The sequence below is a fragment of the Monodon monoceros genome, unplaced genomic scaffold, assembly GCF_005190385.1.
Source record: "Monodon monoceros isolate NGI ecotype Baffin Bay Population unplaced genomic scaffold, NGI_Narwhal_1 Super_Scaffold_21, whole genome shotgun sequence".
Taxonomy (NCBI): Eukaryota; Metazoa; Chordata; class Mammalia; order Artiodactyla; family Monodontidae; genus Monodon; species Monodon monoceros.
In genome coordinates, this window is record NW_021703778.1 from 5,457,201 (window position 1) to 5,481,169 (window position 23,969).

Consider the following 23,969-nt stretch of genomic DNA (forward strand, 5'->3'; position numbering starts at 1 on the left):
TTTCATCACTTGGTAATTTTCAGCACACAAGTTCTGTATACATTTCAGTAAGTGTATACCTGAGTATTTTATTTTCTTTAGAGCAATTGTGTTTTTAACTCTGGTTTCCACACGTGCATTGTTAGTTTATAGAAGTGTGATTGCTTTTGTGCCTTGTTCTTCTATCCTGGGTTCTTGCTGAACTCATTTGTTAACCTAGGAATTTTTATGTAGATTCCATGGGATTTTCTGCATGGGCAGATAGGGGCAATTTTATTCTTTCCTCTCCAGTCTGTATTTTTTCCTTGTCTATTACAATGGCAAGAGTTTCCAATACTTTGTTGAATAGTGGTGAGAAAAATATCCTTGCCTTGTTCCTAACCTTAGGAGGAAAGCATTTAGTTTTTCACCATTAAGTATCATGTTAGCTATATGGTTTTTGTAGATGCTCTTTATGAAGTTGAGAAAATTCCCTTCTATTCCTAGTTTGCTGAGAGTTTATGTCATGATGTGTGTTGGATTTTGTCACATCCTCTTCTTGCATCAGTTGACATGATTATATCATTATATATTGCTTAATAAGTCATTTTTAAAATCTCAAAGTTGGTGGGAATGATTTTCATGAAACGCCATAAGACTATTAATGCATACATAGGGTGTTTTCAGTAATACCAAAGTAATGCAAAATAAATTAAAAGTTAATTATATAATTTTCCCGAGTTCTTTAAACATTGCATTGCTCTTTTACTTGTGACAATAGCTCCTGATTAACTGCTGAAATTACCTTTCTTTTAGTATTTCAGTTGTATGCTTCCCAAATATTACCAGACTAAGTACGCATTCGAAGTTAAATTAGGCTGGGTCTCAAATTAGGATGTCCAAAGTGAGGCAAATTGAGTGACATTACTGAAAACAAACAGAAAAACAGAACTCAGGTTACAAAAGCCATTAAGAAGTGTTTTCCTTGCAGATATAAATATGATACTTAAAAGGTGGCGCATGTCTAAGGTTAGGGAGTAGAGAATAATAACTCCAATTCACTTTTAGCAAAAAAAACAAGACGTGTTCATCTGAAGCTTAGCTGAACTTTTTAAACGAATTCACTGCTTTAGGGCAGCTGTCTACTGTAGCTTTGAAAATCACAGCAAGATTTACTCAAAGAAAGGATTATGGAACTCCCATTTCCCTAAGGGACCAGCCTTAAATGCATTTGTGTTCTGTTTCCTGTGCTTCAGTGCTGCTTCCTTCAACTACATTCAACTACAGCCTGAAGCCCTAGCTGGCTCACTGGGGAACAGGAAAATGCCTGAAGTCAGGCCGATTGTTATCTGAAAGCACAGCTAGCCAGCCACCATCTGTCCAAGTAGCAGTTGTCCAGAGATGGACATGGACATCTTTTATTTGACTATGTATTCATATAATATTATTCATATAGTATATGAGTTGTATAATTCACTCATATAATGTTATACTTACTTCAGTTATTTGACTATTTTAGCCAGGACTATCTGATGATCATTTTAGTTCTCCTTTACTTTTTTACTTGTATGTATATTTTATGAGTTCATCAATGTGCTCTATTATGGTTTGATAATTCAAAAAAGCTATTTTTGTATTTGTCAGCTATTGCCACAATAATGCTGTATAACAAACGATCCAAAATGCGGTGGCTTATACCTAGAATATTATTTTTATCACTCACGGGTCAGCAGGCCAGTTTGCCTGCCTGTTCCAGGATGCAGGTTGACTGTGCTTGGCCTACTGACTCAGCCTGGAGTCAGGTCTGCTCTCCACGCAGGTACCCAGGGTGTGAGCTCTTGGTGGATCACAGGAGGCCAAAACTCCAAGCCAAAAAACATAAGCACATTTAAGGCCTCTTCCTACTCCATGACCATTAATATTCCATTGTCTCAAGCAAGTCATATGGTGAAACCTAACATCAAGTGACAGAAAATATACAGCTAAGTCCCCTACCTATGAGTGAACTCTGTTCTGAGAATGCACTCGTAAGTCCAATTTGTTTCTAAGTCCAACAAAGTTAGCCTAGGTACCCAACTAACACAATCAGCTATATAGTACTGTACTGTAATAGGCTTATAATACTTTTCACACAAATAATACGTTAAAAAAAACCACAAAAAATGAAACATCTTTACTCTTACGGTACAGTCCCTTGAAAAGCACAGTGGTCCAGCACAACAGCTGGCATCCAGGGGCTGGCATGTGAACAGGCAAGAAGAGTTACTGACTGGAGGAGGGAGAGGAGGTGGGAGATGGTAGGGCTGAAGGATCACAGCAATAGGAGATGGAGGGCAAGCTGCCATTTCGCTCACACCTGACGTTGATGCAATGCACGTTCGCATCTTTGAAAGTTTGCAACTTGAAGGTTCGTATGTAGGGGACTTACTGTACTCTGTCCATTCTGGGGCCCTGCAAAGAGAGATTCTGAAAAGTTAGGAATCATGCAGTCTCCCACTCAGTCTATGCCAGTGCACACCGGCCATCTGCGGATCCTTGCTCTGGGTTTCCTGAAGGGAGGGTATCTCTGTCTTAGGGCATTAGTAGCAGTAGTAGCAATAATAGCTGTAGCAGTAGTCTTGTCTACTAAGTGTGTACAATGGCACTCTTGGTGCCCAGTACAATTGTCATTCTGCCCTCATTAACTTATTAGCAACAATTAATAAGCAAGGGGTGATAAAACATATAGCTTGAATTTTTAAAAATAGCATTTAGTTTTTGCAGCTGACGCGTTAGTAGAATAAAGCCCAGTGGTCTGGTTTTCCTACATGCAGACCTCCAGCTCTGCACTGCCCCTTGCCTCCACCAGCCTGGACCACAGCGGTGTCCTTGGGCCTGGCTTCATCTCCTCCAGGCCCTCCCTTATGTGTAAACGTGACCACCAGATGCATCTCTAGGTCAGACTTGACGAGAAAGCGCATTCATTCTGACCCTACCACTCCTCTGATCAAAAACCTTTCTAGTGGATCCCTATTACCCAGAGAATAAAGTCTAAAGGTCAAATTCTATACATGTAAATTCTTGTCCACTTAACCTTTGGTTACGAGGTCTTTCAACCTGGACTTGCCAATACCAGGCAAGTCTACATGGTCTCATCCTATTTATCCTTTAAGATGCAGATCAACTGTCACCTCCGCCTTGAACATTCTAGATCCTCTTAGCCTGAAGTAATAATCTCCCTTTCTTGCAAAACTCACAAGACTTTTCCTGCCTCTTTTATGGCACCTATCATTTTCTAAATTGTATCATTATTGTTGATTTATGACTTATCACTGCTATTAGACTACCATTCATCTTCTCCCATCTCAGTACTAAATAAAAAAATAGACAACTAGTAAGAACCTACTGTATAGCACAGGGAACTCTACTCAGTACTTGGTAATGACCTATATTGGAACAGAATCTAAAAAAGAGTGGACATGTGGATATGTATAACTGATTCACTTTGCTGTACAGCAGAAACTAACACAGCATTGTAAATCAACTATACTCCAATAAAAATTAATTTAAAAAATACTAAATATATTTCCTTGGCAATATTTAATAGATAAATAATTTTCTCAATTCATTAATACCCTGAGTAATTGTTCTTCCCTGCTAGGCATGTCAGTAAGCTTAACTGGTTGCCTTAGGTAGCAATCAGTCCACACTGGAGTGAAAACTGTGCAAACCCCACTTCTTCATCTTGCAGGCCTGTTTCATAGGAGCAGAGTCATGAGCATTGCTTTGGTTTCAGAATAATTTTGTTCTAGATGCCACCTATGGATATATCAGGGACTGGGCCTTCGGAAGCATTTCAACTCCAGGAAACATCGGACTGTGCAAATACTCTGTAGTTTTACTTGACTTAGAAGCTATGACAGGGTAGCCTGACCTCCTAAGTAAGGCACCTATCCTGGAAAACGCTCCGCGCATTTGATATCCTTTGCATTCGAGGTCGGCAGCCATTGTTTGCCTTTCCTGCCAAGAGCGTTTCCTGAATCATAGCGCCCCCTAATGTTGAAAGCAACCCTTTCACTTTTAACAGATCAAGTAAATGGAATGAGACTGTGAATTTAACTGCGGAACTTGTAATGACGCACATTTGTGTAGCATGCAAGCTTTATGAATACTCTTTTGAACGCCTATTTCATCTCTATTCCTACCAGGGCTGTTCAGAGCTTAATTCATCCTCATGTATATCTTTCGAAATTGTCAGTAAAGTTTTTCTTCCTTACCAAGGCATCACCTTAGGCTGTAGAGTGGAAGAAACTAAATCCCGTGCTCTGAGGAGTTTGTGCCGTATTTTTTTTCATAGTTGAGTATTGAGAGTATTCTTTATCTCTCTTTTGTATTTTTATTCTGAATTTCAGAGTTTTCATTTCAAAGTAGATATTTTTCTCCACTAAAGTTCCTCTTCTTCAGCTTCCCCTTATTTTTGGAAAAGAAAAAATTCAAATATAGAGTACAGTTCAATATAAAGTGGATTGTAATGTTATATGCCTCTCATCCTCCTTCTACCAGATTATTTAAATAAAAGATTTGTTGAGAGCCAGTTTTCTTGGGATGTTGGGTAAAGTCTTCTTAAATTCAGTTTTCAGTCTGATAGCGTTCATAAAAGCAGAACATAAAAGTAAAACGGGTTCACAGTTTCCATCAGTTTTGTTATGCAAAATACTTTATTTTGTATAAAATTGGATTTTTCAAGAATAGAGAAAAGCTCCAATAGATCCCATCAAGAGTTCCAAAACTGCATATAGAACCTTATCTGTTTACCCACTTTTCTAGGCAGCTAGATGTGAGCTGGTAGAGATTGAAGGGTTGGTGGTTGAAGAGGAAATAACAGCGAAGAAACTAAGATGAGGGGCAGCAGTCTGATAATGTTCATCAAAGTGTGACAGAAAAAAGAAACGATATGATTTTTAAAAACCCTCCTCATAAATTTCAGTTCCATTCTCTTCGCTCTGCATCGTGATGTGTCTTTTTTTTTTTTTGAACACAGGGCCTCAGCAAGGATGTGGTGGTTATCTGACACGTTCAGATGGTACCTTTGCCTCTCCTGATTCTGATTCGAATGGAAGATACGACAAGAATTTAAACTGCATATGGTTCATGACTGCCCCTGTGAACAAGCTAATTAGACTCACCTTCAACACATTTGCTCTGGAGGCAGCAACTAGTTTGCAAAGATGCCTTTATGATTACGTCAAGGTAAGGCTATTATGTTTCTTAACAGAGTCTTCTAATACGGACTCTTTCATGGTGTATTCCAGTTTGTGCCACACAGGAAGTCCTGAAAGTTGTGAGTGCTGATAATTTTTACAGAAGAGCTCTTTTTTTTTTTTTTTTTTTTTTGCTGGACGTGGGCCTCTCACTGCTGTGGCCTCTCCCGTTGCGGAGCACAGGCTCCGGACGCGCAGGCTCAGTGGCCATGGCTCACGGGCCCAGCCGCTCCGCGGCATGTGGGATCTTCCCGGACCGGGGCACGAACCCGTGTCCCCTGCATCGGCAGGCGGACTCTCAACCACTGCGCCACCAGGGAAGCCCCGCTGATAATTTTTAAAACGACCTTTTCTTCAGTGATATAATGTATAATATTGCAGATGCTCTATCTTGACATCAAAATAATCTTTAATACAAAAGACTCAAAATGTTTGTGCAGCTTCTAACATTAGCTTTAAGATTTACTGTTCCTCCAAGCCTCGTCAAGAGATGATCTATGGGAAGATAGGTTGTGTGGAAAGAGATACTCAAAGGATCTTTGGCAAAGTCTAAAATAAATGACAGTGTCTGTATGCAAATCATCACTCCTTACTTTATTTTCAAAGTTTGTATATTTACTTATATTACTTTTAGATGTGGAAAATATCTTAGTTCTGAAGTCCCATTAGAAGTAAATCAAGAAAAGTTTCCATTTTTAAATGACTCTTTAATATTAAATCATTGTATCTCTCAGGCTATATGCACTCAGATTAAAAGTGCTAAGTAGCATCAATCACTGTAGACTACTACACTCCTGGGGGAAACCATCAAGTGAAGCAGTATTTCCGCTCACAAGGAGCTTAAATTTGATTGCAGAATTAAGGGATGACACATGCAAATCAACACTAGGTAGTTCAGGAGAGTCAATATGCAAGTGCATTGGGCACAGGCTTGAAGCCATGTGCAAGTTTAAAAGGGAGGATGATTCATGAGCATATGCTGTGAACAAGAAAGACTTCATAGAATGAGGGGGCACTTACTCAAGTCGGGAGGGAGGGCATTCTAAGCAAGGCGAACAGACAAAAAAGGCATTGAAGTGGAAAGAGTGAAGAGGCTGGCTTTATCAGCAGATATTGTTAAAGCGGAACAAGAAATAAGACTGGCTAAGTGGAGAAGGATCCAGATTGCACAGGATCTTGAAAGTCAGGCTAATGGCATTTAGATTTTAGGCAGCTGGAAATCGCGGGTTTTCCAATGAGTGGTAAGCTGAGAGCAGTATGTAAGATCGCGGGTTTTCCAATGAGTGGTAAGTTGAGAGCAGTATGTAAGAAAGATGACTCTGGAATCAGCATTCTGGGTGGATGGTCAGGGGAGACTCTGGAGTTAAGACCCCTGAAAGAAGTTACCGTTAGGTAAGAAGGGTACAGAGACGGTGCAGATGACAACCTTGGTGTGAGAGAAACTTTTAAGTTCAAAAATTATCTTAAATTTTACAGAAATTGGTTTTAAAAGTAAGAGAAGGAAAAGTTATGGACAAAATACACATTTGAGCACTTCATTACATATAGACTGCCTTACGTTTTCACTGTGAAAAGAACCAAGGTGGGAAGATCAAAAGAATGTCAGTAGTGGGACTTCCCTGGCGGGCGGTCCAGTGGTTAGGATTCCACCCTTCCACTGCAGGGGGCGTGGGTTCCATCCCTGGTCTGGGCCTGAGAATGTTGGTACTCTTAGGAGGAGGCCATGGGTTTGTAAGTATTGGTTCAGTCTGGGTGACAGCAGAGCAGACAAGTGAAATTTCCCCGGGGCAGAGAATGGGCGGAGCCCCAGCAAGAAGACAGCAGCCCAGACAGGAGGCAGCAAAAGAGCATTTCTTATTTCTTCTTTTTTGCGGTACGCGGGCCTCTCACTGTTGTGGCCTCTCCCGTTGCGGAGCACAGGCTCCGGACGCGCAGGCTCAGCGGCCATGGCTCACGGGCCTAGCCGCTCCGCGGCATGTGGGATCTTCCCGGACCGGGACACGAACCCGTGTCCCCGGCATCGGCAGGCGGACTCTCAGCCACTGAGCCACCAGGGAAGCCCCAAAAGAGCATTTCGTACATCAGGAGAGAAATGCTGTCTTTGAGAGAGGCTGCATGGCGCTAGAAGGCCTGGCTCCCACTCAACTCCAGGAAAGGTACAGCGTGAGGCAGCCAGAGAGCACAAAGCAGAGGCAGGAGGAGAAACAGACGCGTCATGGAAGACATGGACAAACCAGGAATAATGCAGTTACCACGGAAGGCGAGGGAGAAAGGTCTCCTTGCACTGACCGTGCAAGGATTCACGGTCAGTGCTATTAAATTGTAAATTAGAAGCCAAGAAGGGTGAAGATAAAGAAAAAACTCATTAGATAGGATGACAACCATTTAAATAAAGTGTTGGCACAGAAGCCAGATCAGAGGGAGTTCACGAAAGACTGCAGATAACAAGGAATGTCCGTTCGGGTTGAATTCTTCTTGTCTGAAATGAGACCAAAGGGGCCAGAGCAGCAGTGAGCTGAGGTTCAAGACTATTTGAGCACTACCCTGATTTTACAGAAGAGTAACAGGCTTTTGAGGCAGGTAATATGGACTCAAACCCAGCGTAACCATAGATGTCTTTCTTTTTTACCCCCTTTGGGTAATTCCAGATGGGTATGAGGGCTATAGAATCTCCTTTTTAAAAAATATGATGAATAATTAAGTTAGATATACATTATTATAAATACAAATTCATGTGGGATATTTAGAATATGGTCCTGCCAGGGGGAGGGCTGATTGGATTTATTTGCAAGATTCATTTGTATGTGTGATTTGATAATATAATCAAAAGAGCTATTGGGAGTTCCCTGGCAGTGCAGTGGTTCAGGCTCTACGCTCTCACTGCTGAGGGCCGGGGTTTGATCCCTGATGGGGGAACCAACTAAAATCCCACAAGCCGCGTCGGGTGGCCAAAAAACATTACAAAAGTAAATAAAAGAACCGTTAATTTTCTAAATGTCCTCAAGCTATTTAGGGTAGACATAGCAATATTGAAAACAAGGACCTATCCTCTAGCTTCAATATAAAATGTCCTTTTTTAAAAAAGAAATTCTGTTCAAATCTGCTTTTGTTTTCCTTTTTGGGAAAGCAGTTTCCCTCAGTTGGCAACTTCTCCAGCTTATACTAAACTGGCAGATCACCGAGCAGTTCTTGGAATGTGAGGCCGGGAGGTACCTTTATTAAAGAGATTCTCTGTGATAAATGGGACAGTTGACTCATTTGAGACTGTTGCTTAGAGATTATAATCAAATCACTTTTTTAGAAAAGTTAATTTAATTCTGTAGGTAGATATACAGGTGAAAACATGCCAAGTCCATTATTCATTTGTAATTGTATCATTATTGTTTTTGAAAGGGTTGACTTGGAAAGCTGTTAAGATAACTGCAGTAGGGAAATTCCCTGGTGGTCTAGTGGTTAGGACTCAGTGCTCTCACTGCTGAGGGCCTGGGTTCAATCCCTGGTCAGGGAACTAAGATCCTGCAAGCCGTGCAGTGTGGCCAAAAAAACAAAGCGAAAAACAGAAACAAAAAACAACAACTGGCAGAAAGGAGGCGCCTCCTTCCTAGCACTGCCCAGCTTCTTCTCAACACAGTCAGTGCCCCTTGGAATAGCCAGTATTTTCTAGTGATTCTTTGACCATCTGAAGTGAAAGGTCACTATGCCATAGCCTAGCCATATACATAATTTCAATTTATAATTATGCTAAATACAATGAAAAGGAGAAATAAAAGGAAAGCCTGTAGAATAGTGTGTATTTCAATATGTAAATGCTCTGATACAGCTATGCTAAGTCACTAGATAAAGTAGTCAGATTCTTCTAATATGTGGACTTGCGGCAATGCGCAGGCATACATTTAAAGTGCTACGGGGTAGCTCTGTTTGCAACTTAAATGCCAATAGCAGCGCCCATCCACAATATGAATTTCCAGAATGGTGGAAGACTCAAATCAAATGGTTCTAAACAGAACAAACTACAGACTTCCCTCAACTTACGTAATAATTGCCTTCTTGGAAATTTGGTATATATTAAAACTGTGCAAAATATTTTTGTGTTTATATACAGAATGGGCTTAGGTCCTGGGATAAAGAATTTTAAACAGTTTCATTACACACATGTCTGGTGGGACATTCATAGGTATGTAGGACCTAGAATAAATCTTCACTTTGCAGACGCGTCCTGAATTTTGATGGGATTCCACAGCGTGGTTTCTAAGTGCTAGACGCCAGCTATAGCCTCAAACTATTGTGATGAGCCCAAAACACCACACTTGTGCAAAACAATCCCTAGGGGGTGGCACTGTTCCCATGGAAAACTTCTGTCTTAACCCACTGGGCTTAACCATTCAGTCTGTGATTGGCCGTGGGTGGAGGGCTGTCCATCTCTGGGGAGGCGTCAGCAGTTACGGAGGCGTCAGATCCCTATCCTTATGGGGTAGTACCTACTGTTCATTCATTCCATAAATGTTAATTTGAGCACCTACTATATGCCAGACACTGGAAAAGAGCATTGAGATTACATAATAGTCATATTAATAATATTAATGATTTCATACGATAATACTACTTTTTATTGTTATATAAAAATTCCTGCAGTTAGAGGTGATTCTCATCATTGCCCCTTAGTGGATCTTCCTGAGATCACTGGCACCAATAAAACATTTTCCCAGAAAGTTTCTGTAAAGGATCAGAGTTCAACCCCAAACCTAAAAAATCACTCTCTACTCTCATTCTCATCCCAAATTATGCCCAGGCCTGTTGTCCTGTGGACCCTGTCAGAAGTCCCACAGTACAATCAAAGAATTCATGAAGACACTCTGAGATGCAATGTAGAGATGCTTCAAATAAGACTATCAAAATTCTCCCGTTATCACATTCCCAGGGAAATGTTAAATAATAAAGTCCTAAGGAAACTAATGTCTAAAATTACGGAGTTAAACTTTTTTTCAAATTATTTATTTATTTTTTGACTGTGTTGGGTCTTCGTTTCTGTGCGAGGGCTTTCTCTAGTTGCGGCGAGCGGGGGCCCCTCTTGATCGCGGTGCGCGGGCCTCTCACTGTCGTGGCCTCTCTTGTTGCGGAGCATAGGCTCCAGACGCGCGCAGGCTCAGTAGTTGTGGCTCACGGGCGCAGTTGCTCCGCGGCACGTGGGATCTTCCCAGACCAGGGCTCGAACCCGTGTCCCCTGCATTGGCAGGCAGATTCTCAACCACTGTGCCACCAGGGAAGCCCTGGAGTTAAATTTAAAAAGAATTAAAGCCCAATATCAAAGCCTATTGCCTTCATGCATTAAAAGTTCATAGAAATTAAAATCCCAAAATGTCCTTCCCTACTTTCTTTAGCTGCTCCAATCGATGGCTGAGCAAAGGAGAGGATCTGGCAGAAGGTGTAGTCGGAGGCTCTCTTCCACTAGGTTATTTGTGCAATTCCTTCCGGGCCTTAACCAGATTCTAATACGTGCCACCGTTAAAGAGGTTTACAAGCCGAGCAAACACAAAATTCCTCTCAGCACTTATCTGCGTCCACAAGACTTAAGACTTAGGGCATAATTCAAGCCCCAGGCCCAAAGCCGTCCTGGCATTGGTGTGTGCTCCCGGAAGGCGCTACGCAGCTGCTGGTGACCGTGCCGCTCCCAGCGGCACCATTTACCTCCCAGTGCGCGTAGGGTTTCGCGTCAGCAGCGCTACTTAGGGTTCCTCCTGCCATTCTCTATAAAGCCACCCTGCGCGAGGTCGTGGCGGAGGCGTCAGGGGTGGGAGAGCAGGGGAAGAAAATCCTGGCCTCGGTTGCGCAGGGGGCCAGGAGCCTCCATCAGCTGCCCTATTTCAGCTCCATTGGGAGAAATTTTATGGTAGCAGTGAGTGAGCTAATGCAAACGCCAGCTCGAGGCCGGGCATGTAGGACACTTCCTTCCATCGTACTGACCAGTCACCTACTTAAAACCCAAATCAGATCTTACAACTCACGTAGGGGAAGATACACAGTCCGTCGCACGAAGTGTGGGAAACGTCAGTCTCGTCCCAGTGAACTTTCCCAATCCCACCTCTGTTCTCTCACCCTGATCTCCAGGTTGGTCACAGTGTGGGCAGGTGTTGACACACGCCAGGCCGTTTTTATTTCCGTGGCCTTCCATACCTTGTCCATCAGGGTGGGATGCCCTTCCTCTCTTCTAGGTCTGGAAGGTCTCTACTTACTTTCAAATACCAGTTCAAATGTCCGTGTGAGGTTTGTCCTGGCTCGATCATCTGGGTTACCCTGATACATTGAATTCTTCTCCTGTAGCACTTAACGTTTCTCTATTTTATGTATAATTCACACACACATATATTTAATTTATGAATCTCTCTCTCATTATTTGTGAGTCAAATTAGTGTCTGGAAAGTGCTTTATGCATCCCTGTATACACAGAACCTTGGTTGGAGGCCTGGCACACAGTACATAGAATAAAAATGCTTGCCAATATAACGTGATTATAGAGGCAGCAATGGTTATAAAATTTTAACTTGTTTACCAGAAAAGGTACATTACCTAAAACTGGGCAAATCTGCTCTTCTATAAAATGAGGGGATTAGATCACTCAACTCTCCGGTTTCTTTTGGCTTTAAAATTTTACTAAAATCGTTTAAGCAGGAGAAACAGTGCCATCTAGTGGTAAATTTGTTTTGTGTTTATTTTGACTTGACTGTTTTTAACCATTTCTGTTTTATGTATTCCCAGCCTTTTAAAATAATGTCAGCGGTAATGGCTATGCTGAGGTTTATCACACACCATTGCTCTGTTATAAATTCAATATTTGGACAGACACACAGATACTTGTGTTAGAAATGCAGTAGAGATTACTCAGGTGGAGAACACTTTTGTTTGTTTTGAAAATTTGATGTTAGAGTTTTTTTTTTAAAAGGTCAAGTCTTTATTTATTAATTAATTTATTAATTAATTTATTTTTGGCTGCGTTGGGTCTTCGTTGCTGTGCACGGGCTTTCTCTAGCTGCAGTGAGCAGAGGCTACTCTTCGTTGCGGTGCGCGGGCTTCTCATTGCGGTGGCTTCTCTTGTTGTGGAGCATGGGCTTAGTTGCTCCGCGGCATGTGGGATCTTCCTGGACCAGGGCTCGAACCCGCGTCCCCTGCATGGGCAGGCAGATCCTTAGCCAATGCATCACTAGGGAAGTCCCAACACTTTGTTTTCTAGTAATGCGTTTGAGAGAAATCCAAGCACTCGCTACTTCAACGGACGTTTGCTGAGGGCTCTTGTGCCTGGGAGTTGCTCTGGGTGCTGGTGACACACAGTGGATAATCAAAGTCCCCTGCCCGTGGGAATTACATGCTTGGTGGGTGAGAGACCAGAAGAGGTAAATAAGCAATAAGCAATAAGCAATAAATAAGGTACGTTTTTGGGCTTCCCTGCTGGCGCAGTGGTTGAGAGTCCGCCTGCCGATGCAGGGGACATGGGTTCGTGCCCCGGTCCGGGAAGATCCCACATGCCGCGGAGCGGCTGGGCCCATGAGCCATGGCCACTGAGCCTGCACGTCCGGGGCCTGTGCTCCACAGCGGGAGAGGCCACAGCAGTGAGAGGCCCGCGTACCACAAAAAAAAAATAATAATAATAATAAGGTACGTTTTAATCATCGTAGGGAAAAAGAACAGGAACATATTGGGGAAGCGCCCATTAGATAGGATTGGGCTCTCTGAGGAGGAGATGTCTGAGCTGAGACCCCATGATGCTGTCCAAGGGCTGAGCAGAGAGCTCCTGGCAGGAGGGGCAGCTCAGAGAGACTTGTCAGGGCCTGGGGGAGTTACAGGAATGTGGGGAGGGGGCGACGGCCAAGAGCCTCCCAGGCCAGACCAGAGAGGGGCTTGTAGACCACGGTAAAGAGGGTGGAGTTTTACTTCAGATGCAGTGGGGATCCATGGGGACATTGTAGGCCAAGCAGGAGCATATTCTACTCTAAGCTTGCAAATGTTCAGGCAGCTCGGTGGAGAATGCTCTGTGGAACCAGAGCTGTCAGGAAATGTTACAACAATACAGGTGAAGGAGCACCGTGGGAGCCGTGGACATGGAACCCTTGGGATAGATGTTGAAGGTGGAGCAAAGTAGATGCGGGGTCAGGAAGACACAGGGAGGAATCAGGGTGGCTGAGGTGTTAGGCTTGAGCCCTTTACTGACATAAAGACCACTTGGGGAGAGCAGGCTTGGGGGGGGTGGGTAGCGGGAGAGAGGAATCACTTTTTCATTCCTTAGATATTTATTGAGTGCCTTTTGTGTGCCACTCTTCCGAAAACTGGGGACCTAGCAGTGAATAGAACAGACAGCAGCCTGTGCTTTCATGGAACTTGCATTCTCTTCAGAGGGGAAGACAGTAAATTAAATTATATATGAATATATACATACATATGATGTAGAAGGTAATACGTGCTCTGGAGAAAAAGTGAAGCTGGGAAGGAGAAAGGGGATATTGGGAGAGCTTGCATGTTAAATAGGGGTGTTCAGGGAAGGCTTCAGTGAGTTAGTGGTATCTGAGCAAAGGCCTAAAGCAACAGAGGGGAATGAAACCAGGCAGATAAATAGGAGGGCATTCCAGGCAAAGGGAACTGCAGACGCCAACAGCCGGGATGCAGGAGTGCCGGGATCGCGCAGGGAGCAGAGCAAAGAAAGTGGCAGTGAGAGGTCAGATGGGAAAGGCCGGGAATGGGGCTGGGAGCAGATCCTATCAGGCCTCGAAGGCCGTAGTAACGGCTTTGAGTGGATGAGAAGGAGTGAGGAGGGTTCTCAGCAGAGCAGTGACCTGGTCTGACTTACATGTAAACTGTAGCTTCTGGCTGATGTGCTGAAGGCAGCTTCTAGAGGGTCAAGAGCAGATCAGGGGGACCCGTGGGGAGGCTGCAGTGAGAATCAGGCGAGAGACCATGATGGTTTGGAGCAGCACAGCAGGGAGGGCGGAGGTGACGGTAGCGATGGGTTTGCTGGCTCTAATGCCACATCATTTTTTAAATCGAATTTTACTTTCCCAATGAGAAAAAAAAAACTTCAGGCAATATACCAGGTTTTTACTAAAAATCATTATAGTATAATTGATTCAATAGCGATTCTGTTCCTAAATTAAAACTAGCTTTAAGAACATTAGTGTAGGGACTTCCCTGGTGGTGCAGTGGTTAAGACTCTGCGCTCCCAGTGCTGGGGGCCTGGGTTCAATCCCTGGTCAGGGAACTAGATCCCACATGCATGACGCATCTAAGAGTTCACATGCCACAACTAAGGAGCACACGTGCCACAACTAAAGAAGCCAGCGAGCCGCAACTCAGGAGCCCTTGAGCTGCAGTTAAAACCCGGTGCAACCAAATAAATAAATAAAAATAAATATTTTTTTAAAAAAGAACATTAGTGTAAGATTCTTAACCATGACCTGTCGTAACTTCATGTCCATTTTAGTGTAAAATATGCAGCTTCTTTGTGAATAATGGATAACTAATGAGCTGTTTTTCTTTTCAGTTATATGATGGGGACAGTGAAAATGCCAACTTGGCTGGAACATTTTGTGGTTCCACCGTACCTGCTCCATTTATTTCTTCTGGGAACTTCCTTACAGTTCAATTTGTCAGTGACTTAACTTTAGAAAGGGAAGGATTTAATGCTACATATACCATCGTGGACAGTGAGTAAACTGAGACATTTTTACATAGTGTGAAAGACACGTGTATTTATGCACTAAAAATACTGCCATGCTTATATCTATACTCAGTGTTAATTACTAAACTCAATGTTAATTACTATGCTCAATGTTAATGACTGTCTAAGTGCAATGTCAGTTACTAAACACAACGTTAATTACTCCGTGTTTTAATCCATGGTACAAATTTGGTACAATTCTTAGTCAAGAATATAGACCGTAAATCCTTCATAGAATGATGTAAATATAGCTCCTTTGGGCTGGAAGAGTAAGGAGAGCAGAATTTTAAATATGTGTGATGAGTTACAAGTAAAATGTCTTCTAAGTTGTGTCTGTCTTCCCATCTCAGTGCCTTGTGGCGGAACATATAATGCAACTTGGACCCCACAGAGTATTTCGTCACCCAATTCATCAGACCCAGCTGTCCCATTTTCCACCTGTACCTGGGTCACTGAAGCTCCTCTACATCAGCAGGTCATGATTACTGTGTGGGCACTTGAGCTGCACTCACAAGACTGTGACCAGAACTACTTAGAGTTTCAGGACCCACCAGAGGTAACAATTATAGGATGAATGACAGTCACATGTATGACCTTTTCACCAGTATTTGCAAAACACTTGAAGTAATGAGGGCATGACTAAATAAGATCTCGGAGTTACTTCCAGCCTAATGTGGTTTTCAGCCATTTACAAAACCCTCTATTTATAGGCATTAAGAAACCTGAACTTGGTCTGTAGGTCATGCGCCTAAGAAACATCTGGGTGTCTTGGTAAAAGTGCCTGCGCCTGGGCCCACACTCAGAGACCAGTTCCCCTACTTACGTCCATTAACCTGCATTTCTGATGAACTTCTCTGGTGTTCTGACAGCAGTGCTCCATGGAGAAGCACTTCTGCAGTCAGTGGGATCTGTGTGTGGAATGAATTGAAAGGAACAGTTAAGAAGGCATTTGGTACCAGTCTAGTGGGACTATATTCATGGTTAAAAACACAGAGCAAAGCTCTGTTGGTTTAAAAAAAAAAAATGACGAGTCTGAATTGCCCATGGGGTTAGACGTTGAGGAGACTGTTGACCATAGCAGTGTAATGTCGACAGAATGCCTGAAGATCAGGGCGTCATCATCATGTGAGTAGGTAGTCGCGGTACGAGAGCGATCAGATTATTCCGGGAACGTGTGCAGAGGGAGGGCTCCTGAACTGAGGGTGACGCCTAGCGGGGGCTCCTGGGAACACCCGGGTTGTCTCTCTCCGGATCGAGGAGGTCATCCACTCCAGGTTTGCTAAGCGGCGGTGAGGCAGGGCCAGTAGCGGTGCTGGTTAGCCTTACAGAGTTCAGAACAATGGAGAAGCCCCAGTAGAACTGTGCTGAGCTCCTCCGACAGCCTGGATGCGCTCTGAGCAACGGCACAGGCCTTGGATAGGAAGCGGAGGGAGAGGGAAGGTCTTTTTTTTTTTTTTTTTTGGTGGTACGTGGGCCTCTCGCTGTTGTGGCCTCTCCCGTTGTGGAGCACAGGCTCCAGACGTGCAGGCTCAGCGGCCATGGCTCATGGGCCCAGCCGCTCCGCGGCATGTGGGATCTTCCCGGACTGGGGCACGAACCTGTGTCCCCTGCATCGGCAGGCGGACTCTCAACCACTGCGCCACCAGGGAAGCCCCGGGAAGGTCCTATTTTCAGTAGGCAGGCGTCCACCCCATGGTTTCAGCAGAAATGTGGCCTCCCTACCTCCCACCCACACCCCTCGAAGACTGCGAGACACCTGTAGATTCCAAGGCCAAGGTGAAGTCTTACTGCAGAGTGCATTAAACTCTGTAACTGGTCTCCATGGCTGAATATTTAAGCCATATTTTTGTATGCAATTTAAGTTCTGCTGTGGCCTATTCTCTTTTGATACTAAATCTACCGGCATTTGGCTTCCGTTTCATTTCAGAGTAACGGAAATCCAGGAATTCGGTTCTGTGGCAGAAATGCTTCAGCTGTACCCACATTTTATTCTTCCATGAGCACCGCAATAGTCACTTTTAAATCGGAAGTTTTTAACATAAACTCCAGAGTGGGTTTTACCTATCAGATTGCAGGTGAGCTCTGAGATTTCATCTTTTATTCAGAAAAACTGCCATTATTACAATTACAGCTAGAATTGACCCCCTTGAGTAAATTAAGGTTTGTTGACATAAACCACACCCAAATGAGGTAAGACTCTTTACTAGAAGCCAGGCCCAATATAGCAAATTACTAAAGTTGACTTCTGAAGAGGTAAAGCGAATAAAATATTAATTAAAATGTGGAGAATGGCAGCATATCCTTCAAAGTTCATGTCATTAATTAAAAAATATACCAGTTATTGTATTAATTATTCACTTAACCATGTAGAAAAATCACTATATCTTAGAAAATTACTTTGGAAAAACCAAGGAGCCTTGAAAGAATTACTTGATTCTGTCACTGAGAAGTTTATTTCCAGAGAACACTTCATGTAATGTTCATTTCAAGCTTGATTAAAACCAAAGCTGCCTTTGATTAAAACAAACAAATGAAAACGCTCTGGGTATTTTTTACCAACCATGGTCAAGAACGGTAAGTTGCCAGTTCTATCAGAACAAATAATTCATCAAAGTATTTGAAGAAAAATCTTCACGCAAAACTGTCTTGGAGGTAGAGCCTTTATGCCCGAAGAGTCTAAATGTCATCAGAAAAGCATGGAGAATGCTAGAATGTTTGTCCTCACAGGAGAGGGTGCACATTTACTCATTTACTATCTCACACGGGGGTGTTTTGTGTGAAGACATTGCACTGCATTTGCTCAGTGTGCCATTCGCTTTAAGTCTTGGGATCTCAGTAATCTCAAAGGTAAATGAAGGGGCTAGGTTAGCTTCTTTTCTGAAGTTTGTTCCCATTTAATAAGCTCTTTGAATTATTCCTGTCAAGTTGAAGGAGCACTAAATACTGCGCGGTATACGTTAATTACGACTGTTGTCTTTCCTCTAAGGTTGCAACCGAGAATATAAGAAGGCATTTGGCAACCTGAGGAGTCCCGGCTGGCCGGGCGGCTACAGCAGTAACGTGGACTGCATAGTTGTGCTCACAGCCCCTCATAACCACACCATCTCCCTCTTCTTTCACTCCTTTGACATCGAGGACTCAAGTGACTGCACATGTGATTTCTTGGAGGTAACATACATTTGAATATCATGTAAATAAATGATTTAGAAGATAATGGATCCCTTAAGATTTTTCTCGTTTTTCTCTGCTACTGCTAATCATATCCCTTCCTCATTTCATTAAATTATTCATTATCCTTTCATTGCCTAAATACTTAGGCAATTGCCAACCATCTCCTAGGTCCAGACACCAGAAATTCAGGAGGGAACAAGACATATTCAGGGTCCCCCAGAGGCTCACACTTCCGTGGGAAAGACAGACAGGAAGTTGTCCATCCTGTTGACTATCAGAGCCAGCACGGTTAGGGGCACCTAATTAGTTTGGGAACAGAGAAGTTTTCTTAAAGGAGCTAATGTGTGAGTTGAGACCGGACGTGAGGGAGGTCCAAGTGCAAAGTGCTAGTTCTGGACACAGATGAGAACTCTGACTTTAAGTGTGCCTGGTGTTGAGGTAAAAATGAAATTACGTGAGACTGAATAGTTTGGCTGATTTCCCTGCTGGCCACAGTAAGTCTGGAGCAACTTCAGTGTTCTCTAAGGAGAGTCTTTCCTTGACGCGTGTTGGGCAGAGGAAGGTAGAGTGCTCTGTTCCTACCTCCCCATCTGGATGAAGAAGCACCTTTACTGTTTGCCTGTCCCCCGCCCCACCGAGAGAGAACCCTCCTGTGTCTGGAACTCAGTGCCCATATTTTGCCATAAAAACCCTCCAGCTCCCTCCAGCGTCCTTTGCAGACTCTGTTGGAAATGTATTCACTCCTAGGAAATAAACTGAGGTGCCCTGTCAGGCTTGTATGTACAAAGATGCTGAATCCCTCTGAACTGAATTCACATCGAAACCTTAACCCAAGACACCCAAAGTTGGCTTTGTTTCGTGTACATGCGAATCTTCCCGTAAGGTTTCCAAACAGCTTGTTTTCTCCTTTATGCCTGTTACAGAGTTTTGTTATCCTGGAAAGCTCCCCCTATAAAATTCATCGAAGTCCTTTGTTAATGACTATTTGCAACCTCTAGTGCAGTAAGTACTCAGGAAGCTCATGCCTTTTCATGGGGGACATCAGCCACAGTAGGAGACTGGGGAGGACACAGATGTAACAGAGAGGAAACGAGGGAGAGACAGGAGTGTTTGCGTCAATCAGGTCATTAGACTCACACCTACGCACCTCACCCACCATGGAGTCTGAACAGCGACGTGGAGCGTAAAGCAGACACGAGGGGAGGGGTGGGATACGGAAGAATCATCCTGACAGCCCATAGTCACAGCGCAGCTACTCGTGGTTCGCCTCAAGCCTGAGTTCACCCTTATCGACTGGAGTTAACTTTTTTTTTTTTTTTTTGCGGTACGCGGGCCTCTCACTACTGTGGCCTCTCCCGTTGCGGAGCACAGGCTCCGGACGCACAGGCTCAGCGGCCATGGCTCACGGGCCCAGCCTCTCCGCGGCACGTGGGATCCTCCCGGACCGGGGCACGAACCCGCGTCCCCTGCATCGGCAGGCGGACTCTCAACCACTGTGCCACCGGGGAAGCCCGACTGGAGTTAACTTTGCCATTTGCCCCTGGACGCTGGGGAGCAAGGGCTGAGTCTCCAGCCCCGGGGGGTGACAACTGCCTCCCTCCACCCTGCTGCCCCTCCTTATCTCATAAAAACGGGTCTGAAACTTCCTGTGCGATAAGCAAAGACAGGAGACTGCGACTCAGGCCTGTAAAGCACTGCTGTGTCTGGTTTTCGGCGGGAAGATTCTGGCACGGCTTATTGCAGCGTCAGCATTCCATTCATGTAAATAGTGATGGGAACGGAAATTTCTCACTGAGGACTCTGACCGTATTATACCACGCGAACACCAAGCTCTAGACCCCATTTGGAATTTGCATTTGCCTTCACTTCCCCTTCCGGAGTCACCTGAAGTCCCAGAGATGCCCTCTGCTCTCCTTGTCCCATTCCTCTTGTGCAGAGAGAAAGGAAAAGGACAAGCCATTAGCACATCAGTGGGAATTAATATCTCGCTTCTCCTCTCAGAGCATCAGCTTTCTAAAGAGGACCAGAGGAAAAAGACCCAAAGCCAAGACTGTAGTGGGGCAGGTGGGCATTCTTGACTACAGCAGCCCTCTCTGTCTGCCGCCAGCTAACTGGCTCTTCCATCCATGGCAAGGCTACTTTGTTTAAACACTTAGCAGAATGACCCAAAAAGCACCAGAAAGGCATTTTCCTCTCCCACTGGCTACTCCATAGACCTAAAAGGAAACTCTCCAGGGCATTCCCCGGCAGTCCAACGGTTAGGACTCTGCACCTTCACTGCCAGGGCCTGGGTTTGATCCCCGATGGGGGAACTAAGATCCCACAAGCTGCGGGGCACGGCCGAAAAGAAAAGGGCTCTCTCCAGATCAACACAACCCAACAAGACGACCCACCACACCTCTGAAGACACTGGGTGACTTAAGACAACCGGCAATTAACCACATGTTAAACTATGGGATTAAAAAGGGACTGGAGGGACTTTCAAGATTTTAAATACACGTGTCAACATAGAGTCAGCCTCCATCCATGCGGAGCTGGTTCCAACCCTACACTGCCTGGATCACGTGTCTGCAGTGCCCCACAAGAGTCCTCCTCCGAGTGGGGCTGTTTGGGAATGTGCAGCAGGAGCCGGGCTTGAGGACAAACCGTGGCTGAATTCACAGTGCGCTCACCTGCATTCACACGCCAACACGTTTCCTGTTTTCACACGTGTCTACTCCATGCAGTGAATTAAAAAAAAAATCTATTCAGCTTCACAAAGTGTTTTTAAAGTAAATCCAAGAGTCAGAAATTTTAAAGACTCTTTGAATTCTGTCCTTTTCCCATGTAGAAATTCCTTTCGTTTTGAACTTTGTCATACTTTGGACGTTGTTTTTTCATGGCCCCTTTATAGCCAAGCAATTTTCAACGGGAGATAAAAACATAAGTGCAGTATGATGAATAAAGTAGAACGGAGTTGACTGGAAACAGAGCAGATAACATTTTTCTCCCCCGACCCATCTTTTTAAAATTCACTTTAACTACCTTCTTCAAAGTGTCTCCCCAAGAAGAAAGATACAACTAGTTTGTTATACACCAGTCAACTAGCTGGTTATAGAAACATGCTGTCGTGTTTTAGTTACTGGAGATTAACAGATATTTCTGAATCCAACTGTAAATGGTTTTTGATCTACAAATTGGTTTCTCTCCTTTGCAAGTGAAGGTGACCTCTGTGTGTATTAACCCTCCATTGAGTACATAAAAAGACAAAGTTTTCCCCAAAGAAGTGGTCATTCCAGTTGTCTCACGTCTTAATGCATAGTGATGATAAATCAGAGAAGAAGGTACAATAGGTCTAAGTGTAATCATTAATGACTCGTTTTTAAAGGTAAGAAATGGAAGCGAGAGCACTTCGCCATTGCTGGGCACGTTCTGTGGGACTCTGTTGCCGAATCCCATTTTCTCCCGAAGTCGTGAACTATACCTACGATTTAAGAGTGATAGTGCAACTTCCGGCCGTGGATATGAAGTTATCTGGACCTCATCACCCTCTGGTAAGACCCTGGCGCTTTGTAAGGGAAGGTAATGCAGCTGAGAAAAACGTACAGTGTCTAATAGAAGAAGACAGTTAAAGTGACCTTTTCCCCAATCTGTGTACTTGATTATTTTCCATTAAAAATAGAGATTTTTTTTTAACACTGAAAGTACAGAGATTTTAAAAATGCTACTTTTATTCATTATTTCTATATATTAAAGGATATATATTTACATATAAAGCACAAATAAGGTACAGAGATTTTTAAGTTCCTTTATAAATTCTGATTTTGTCATTATTTTTAACTTTTGGTTTGATCATCAAGGTAGTCCTCTGAGGATTTTTTTTTAAAGTTTGCCAGAAAGCCAAGTTATGAACACCTACTTGCGTACGTATAAGCAGCTGTGTTCCTTGGAGGCCGCGTTTCATTTCTTGGCAGTCCTGGAGGTTAATGGCTTTTACAGGGCAGTAAGCACCTTCCTGCATTTTTGGTTGGCTGTTTACCAATAAGTGAAGGAAATTTGTCATGTCAATGCACTTAACTCAAGAGAGAAGGGATATGTTTATGAAATGTCCCCCCAAATATCTAAAAACTTTCAAAATAAGAATGATAAAAAGGACTCATTTATTTTATTTTATTTTATTTTTTTTGCGGTAGGCGGGCCTCTCACTGTTGTGGCCTCTCCCGTCATGGACGCGCAGGCTCAGTGGCCATGGCTCATGGGCCCAGTCGCTCCGCGGCATGTGGGATCTTCCCGGACCGGGGCACGAACCCGTGTCCCCTGCATCGGCAGGCAGACTCTCAACCACTGTGCCACCAGGGAAGCCCAGGACTCATTTTAAATGTACTAGAGGACTAGAAGAGGATTCTATTAAGACAATTGTAGATAACGATTTCTTGGTACTGATGATCTCTATGCCCTAATTTTACAGACAAGGAGATAAAACACCAAACTGATGCGTTGCCTAAAACGCACGGCTAGATCGTGGCAGAGGCAGGACTAAACCTCCAGTGGTCAGAAACCCACCCCAGTGCTTCTCAGTTATGCTACGCAGTTTCTTCCTATGCGCAGGATATCTGGATGCCCATGGCTGTCTGGTCTAAATAACGATAGCTTTCCTGTGCAAATGAACGCATCGAACAAATTAGCACCAATGCTTAAAGGGCTTCGGCTTGTTAAGCATCTCAGTCTTGGAACTGTCAGTTATCAGCCTGGTAAAGTCACTTTGAGAATCATTACTGCCAGAACCTTAAACAACACACCTCTTTCTTTGGTTCTTCCCCGGAATTTCCCTTTGAATTTTACTTCACCCATATCCTCATCATCTCGCTCACTGCCTCTGGGGAGCGCCACACCATCAAAAGCACCCGAGATCAACCTCACTCTCTCCTGCAGTTACTTTCCCAAGTCCTGGTTTTCCCGTTGTGCTCTCAACCCACTATTTTCAAAGCAAAGATCTGGGGGAAGCCCTTCGTAAGCCGTGAGAGGCGGGGAGGGATATTTGGTGGAGGTGGGAGCGGGGCAGGTAGTGAGGGGCTGGGGGTACAGCCCGCAGGAGGGACAGGAGAAGGGTTCCTGCCCCCGCTTTTCTTGCAGAGGGCCTCAGCACCTTGAGAGAACTGTCTCGTTGCCTTAAGTGCGCTGAAGCGCGCTGATTGCTTCTACTTGGTTGACTGAAGCTTCGCGCACCTGTTTCCTTGCAGCCTGCGGCGGGACTCTTTACGGAGACAGCGGCGCGGTCACCAGCCCTGGCTATCCCGGCACTTACCCAAACAACACTCACTGCGAATGGACCATCATTGCTCCTGCGGGAAGGCCCGTCACCGTCAGCTTCTACTTTATCAGCATTGACGATCCCGGAGAATGCGTCCAGAACTATCTCCTGCTCTACGACGGCCCGGATGCTAACTCTCCATCGTCTGGACCGTATTGCGGCGCAGTGAGTAAAACAAACTTTTAAAAACTCCCAATTGTTATTTTTAAATAATGAAAGGAGCTTAAAAAGGTACCTTTAAAGGCAGACTCACGCAGTTAGAGAGTACACGGTACTTTTTCAAATTCAGGTTTCTGACTTTCCTTTTTATTTTGGGAGCACGAGTGCCACCTAGTGGGCATTGAGTTAAATTAATAGTAATAGTTGACCAAACTTGACCAGTTAACCAAACTTGTGCATCAGGGTCACCTATGCAGTTGTTTAGCATCACAGACTTCCAGTCCCCACTCAACCTACAGAATCAAAATTTCTGGGGGAGTATCTGTGGCATGCTGTTTTTTGAAAGCTCCGTATGTGATTTCAATGCACCGCCCAGGGTTGACTTATCCATGTTATTTCTGCATGAATAGAACTACAGTGCTCCCTCCGCATCTGAAGGGGATTGGTTCTG

The 23,969-nt window shown here is 44.1% G+C and overlaps 1 protein-coding gene across 4 annotated transcripts in view; it reads left to right on the forward strand.

The window, feature by feature from the left end:
* Positions 1–23,969, forward strand: part of CUBN (cubilin) — a 264,461-nt gene that overhangs the window by 236,688 nt on the left and 3,804 nt on the right. For 3 of the 4 annotated variants that reach the window (XM_029238289.1, XM_029238291.1, XM_029238290.1), the window contains 7 exons: positions 4,979–5,187; positions 14,722–14,884; positions 15,249–15,454; positions 16,826–16,973; positions 17,885–18,066; positions 21,437–21,602; positions 23,289–23,524. In XM_029238289.1, coding sequence (XP_029094122.1) covers positions 4,979–5,187; positions 14,722–14,884; positions 15,249–15,454; positions 16,826–16,973; positions 17,885–18,066; positions 21,437–21,602; positions 23,289–23,524 — 1,310 coding nt within the window. Of the gene's footprint in view, positions 1–4,978; positions 5,188–14,721; positions 14,885–15,248; positions 15,455–16,825; positions 16,974–17,884; positions 18,067–21,436; positions 21,603–23,288; positions 23,525–23,969 lie in introns of those variants that run through there. The other variant, XR_003795949.1, reaches the window with a different exon arrangement.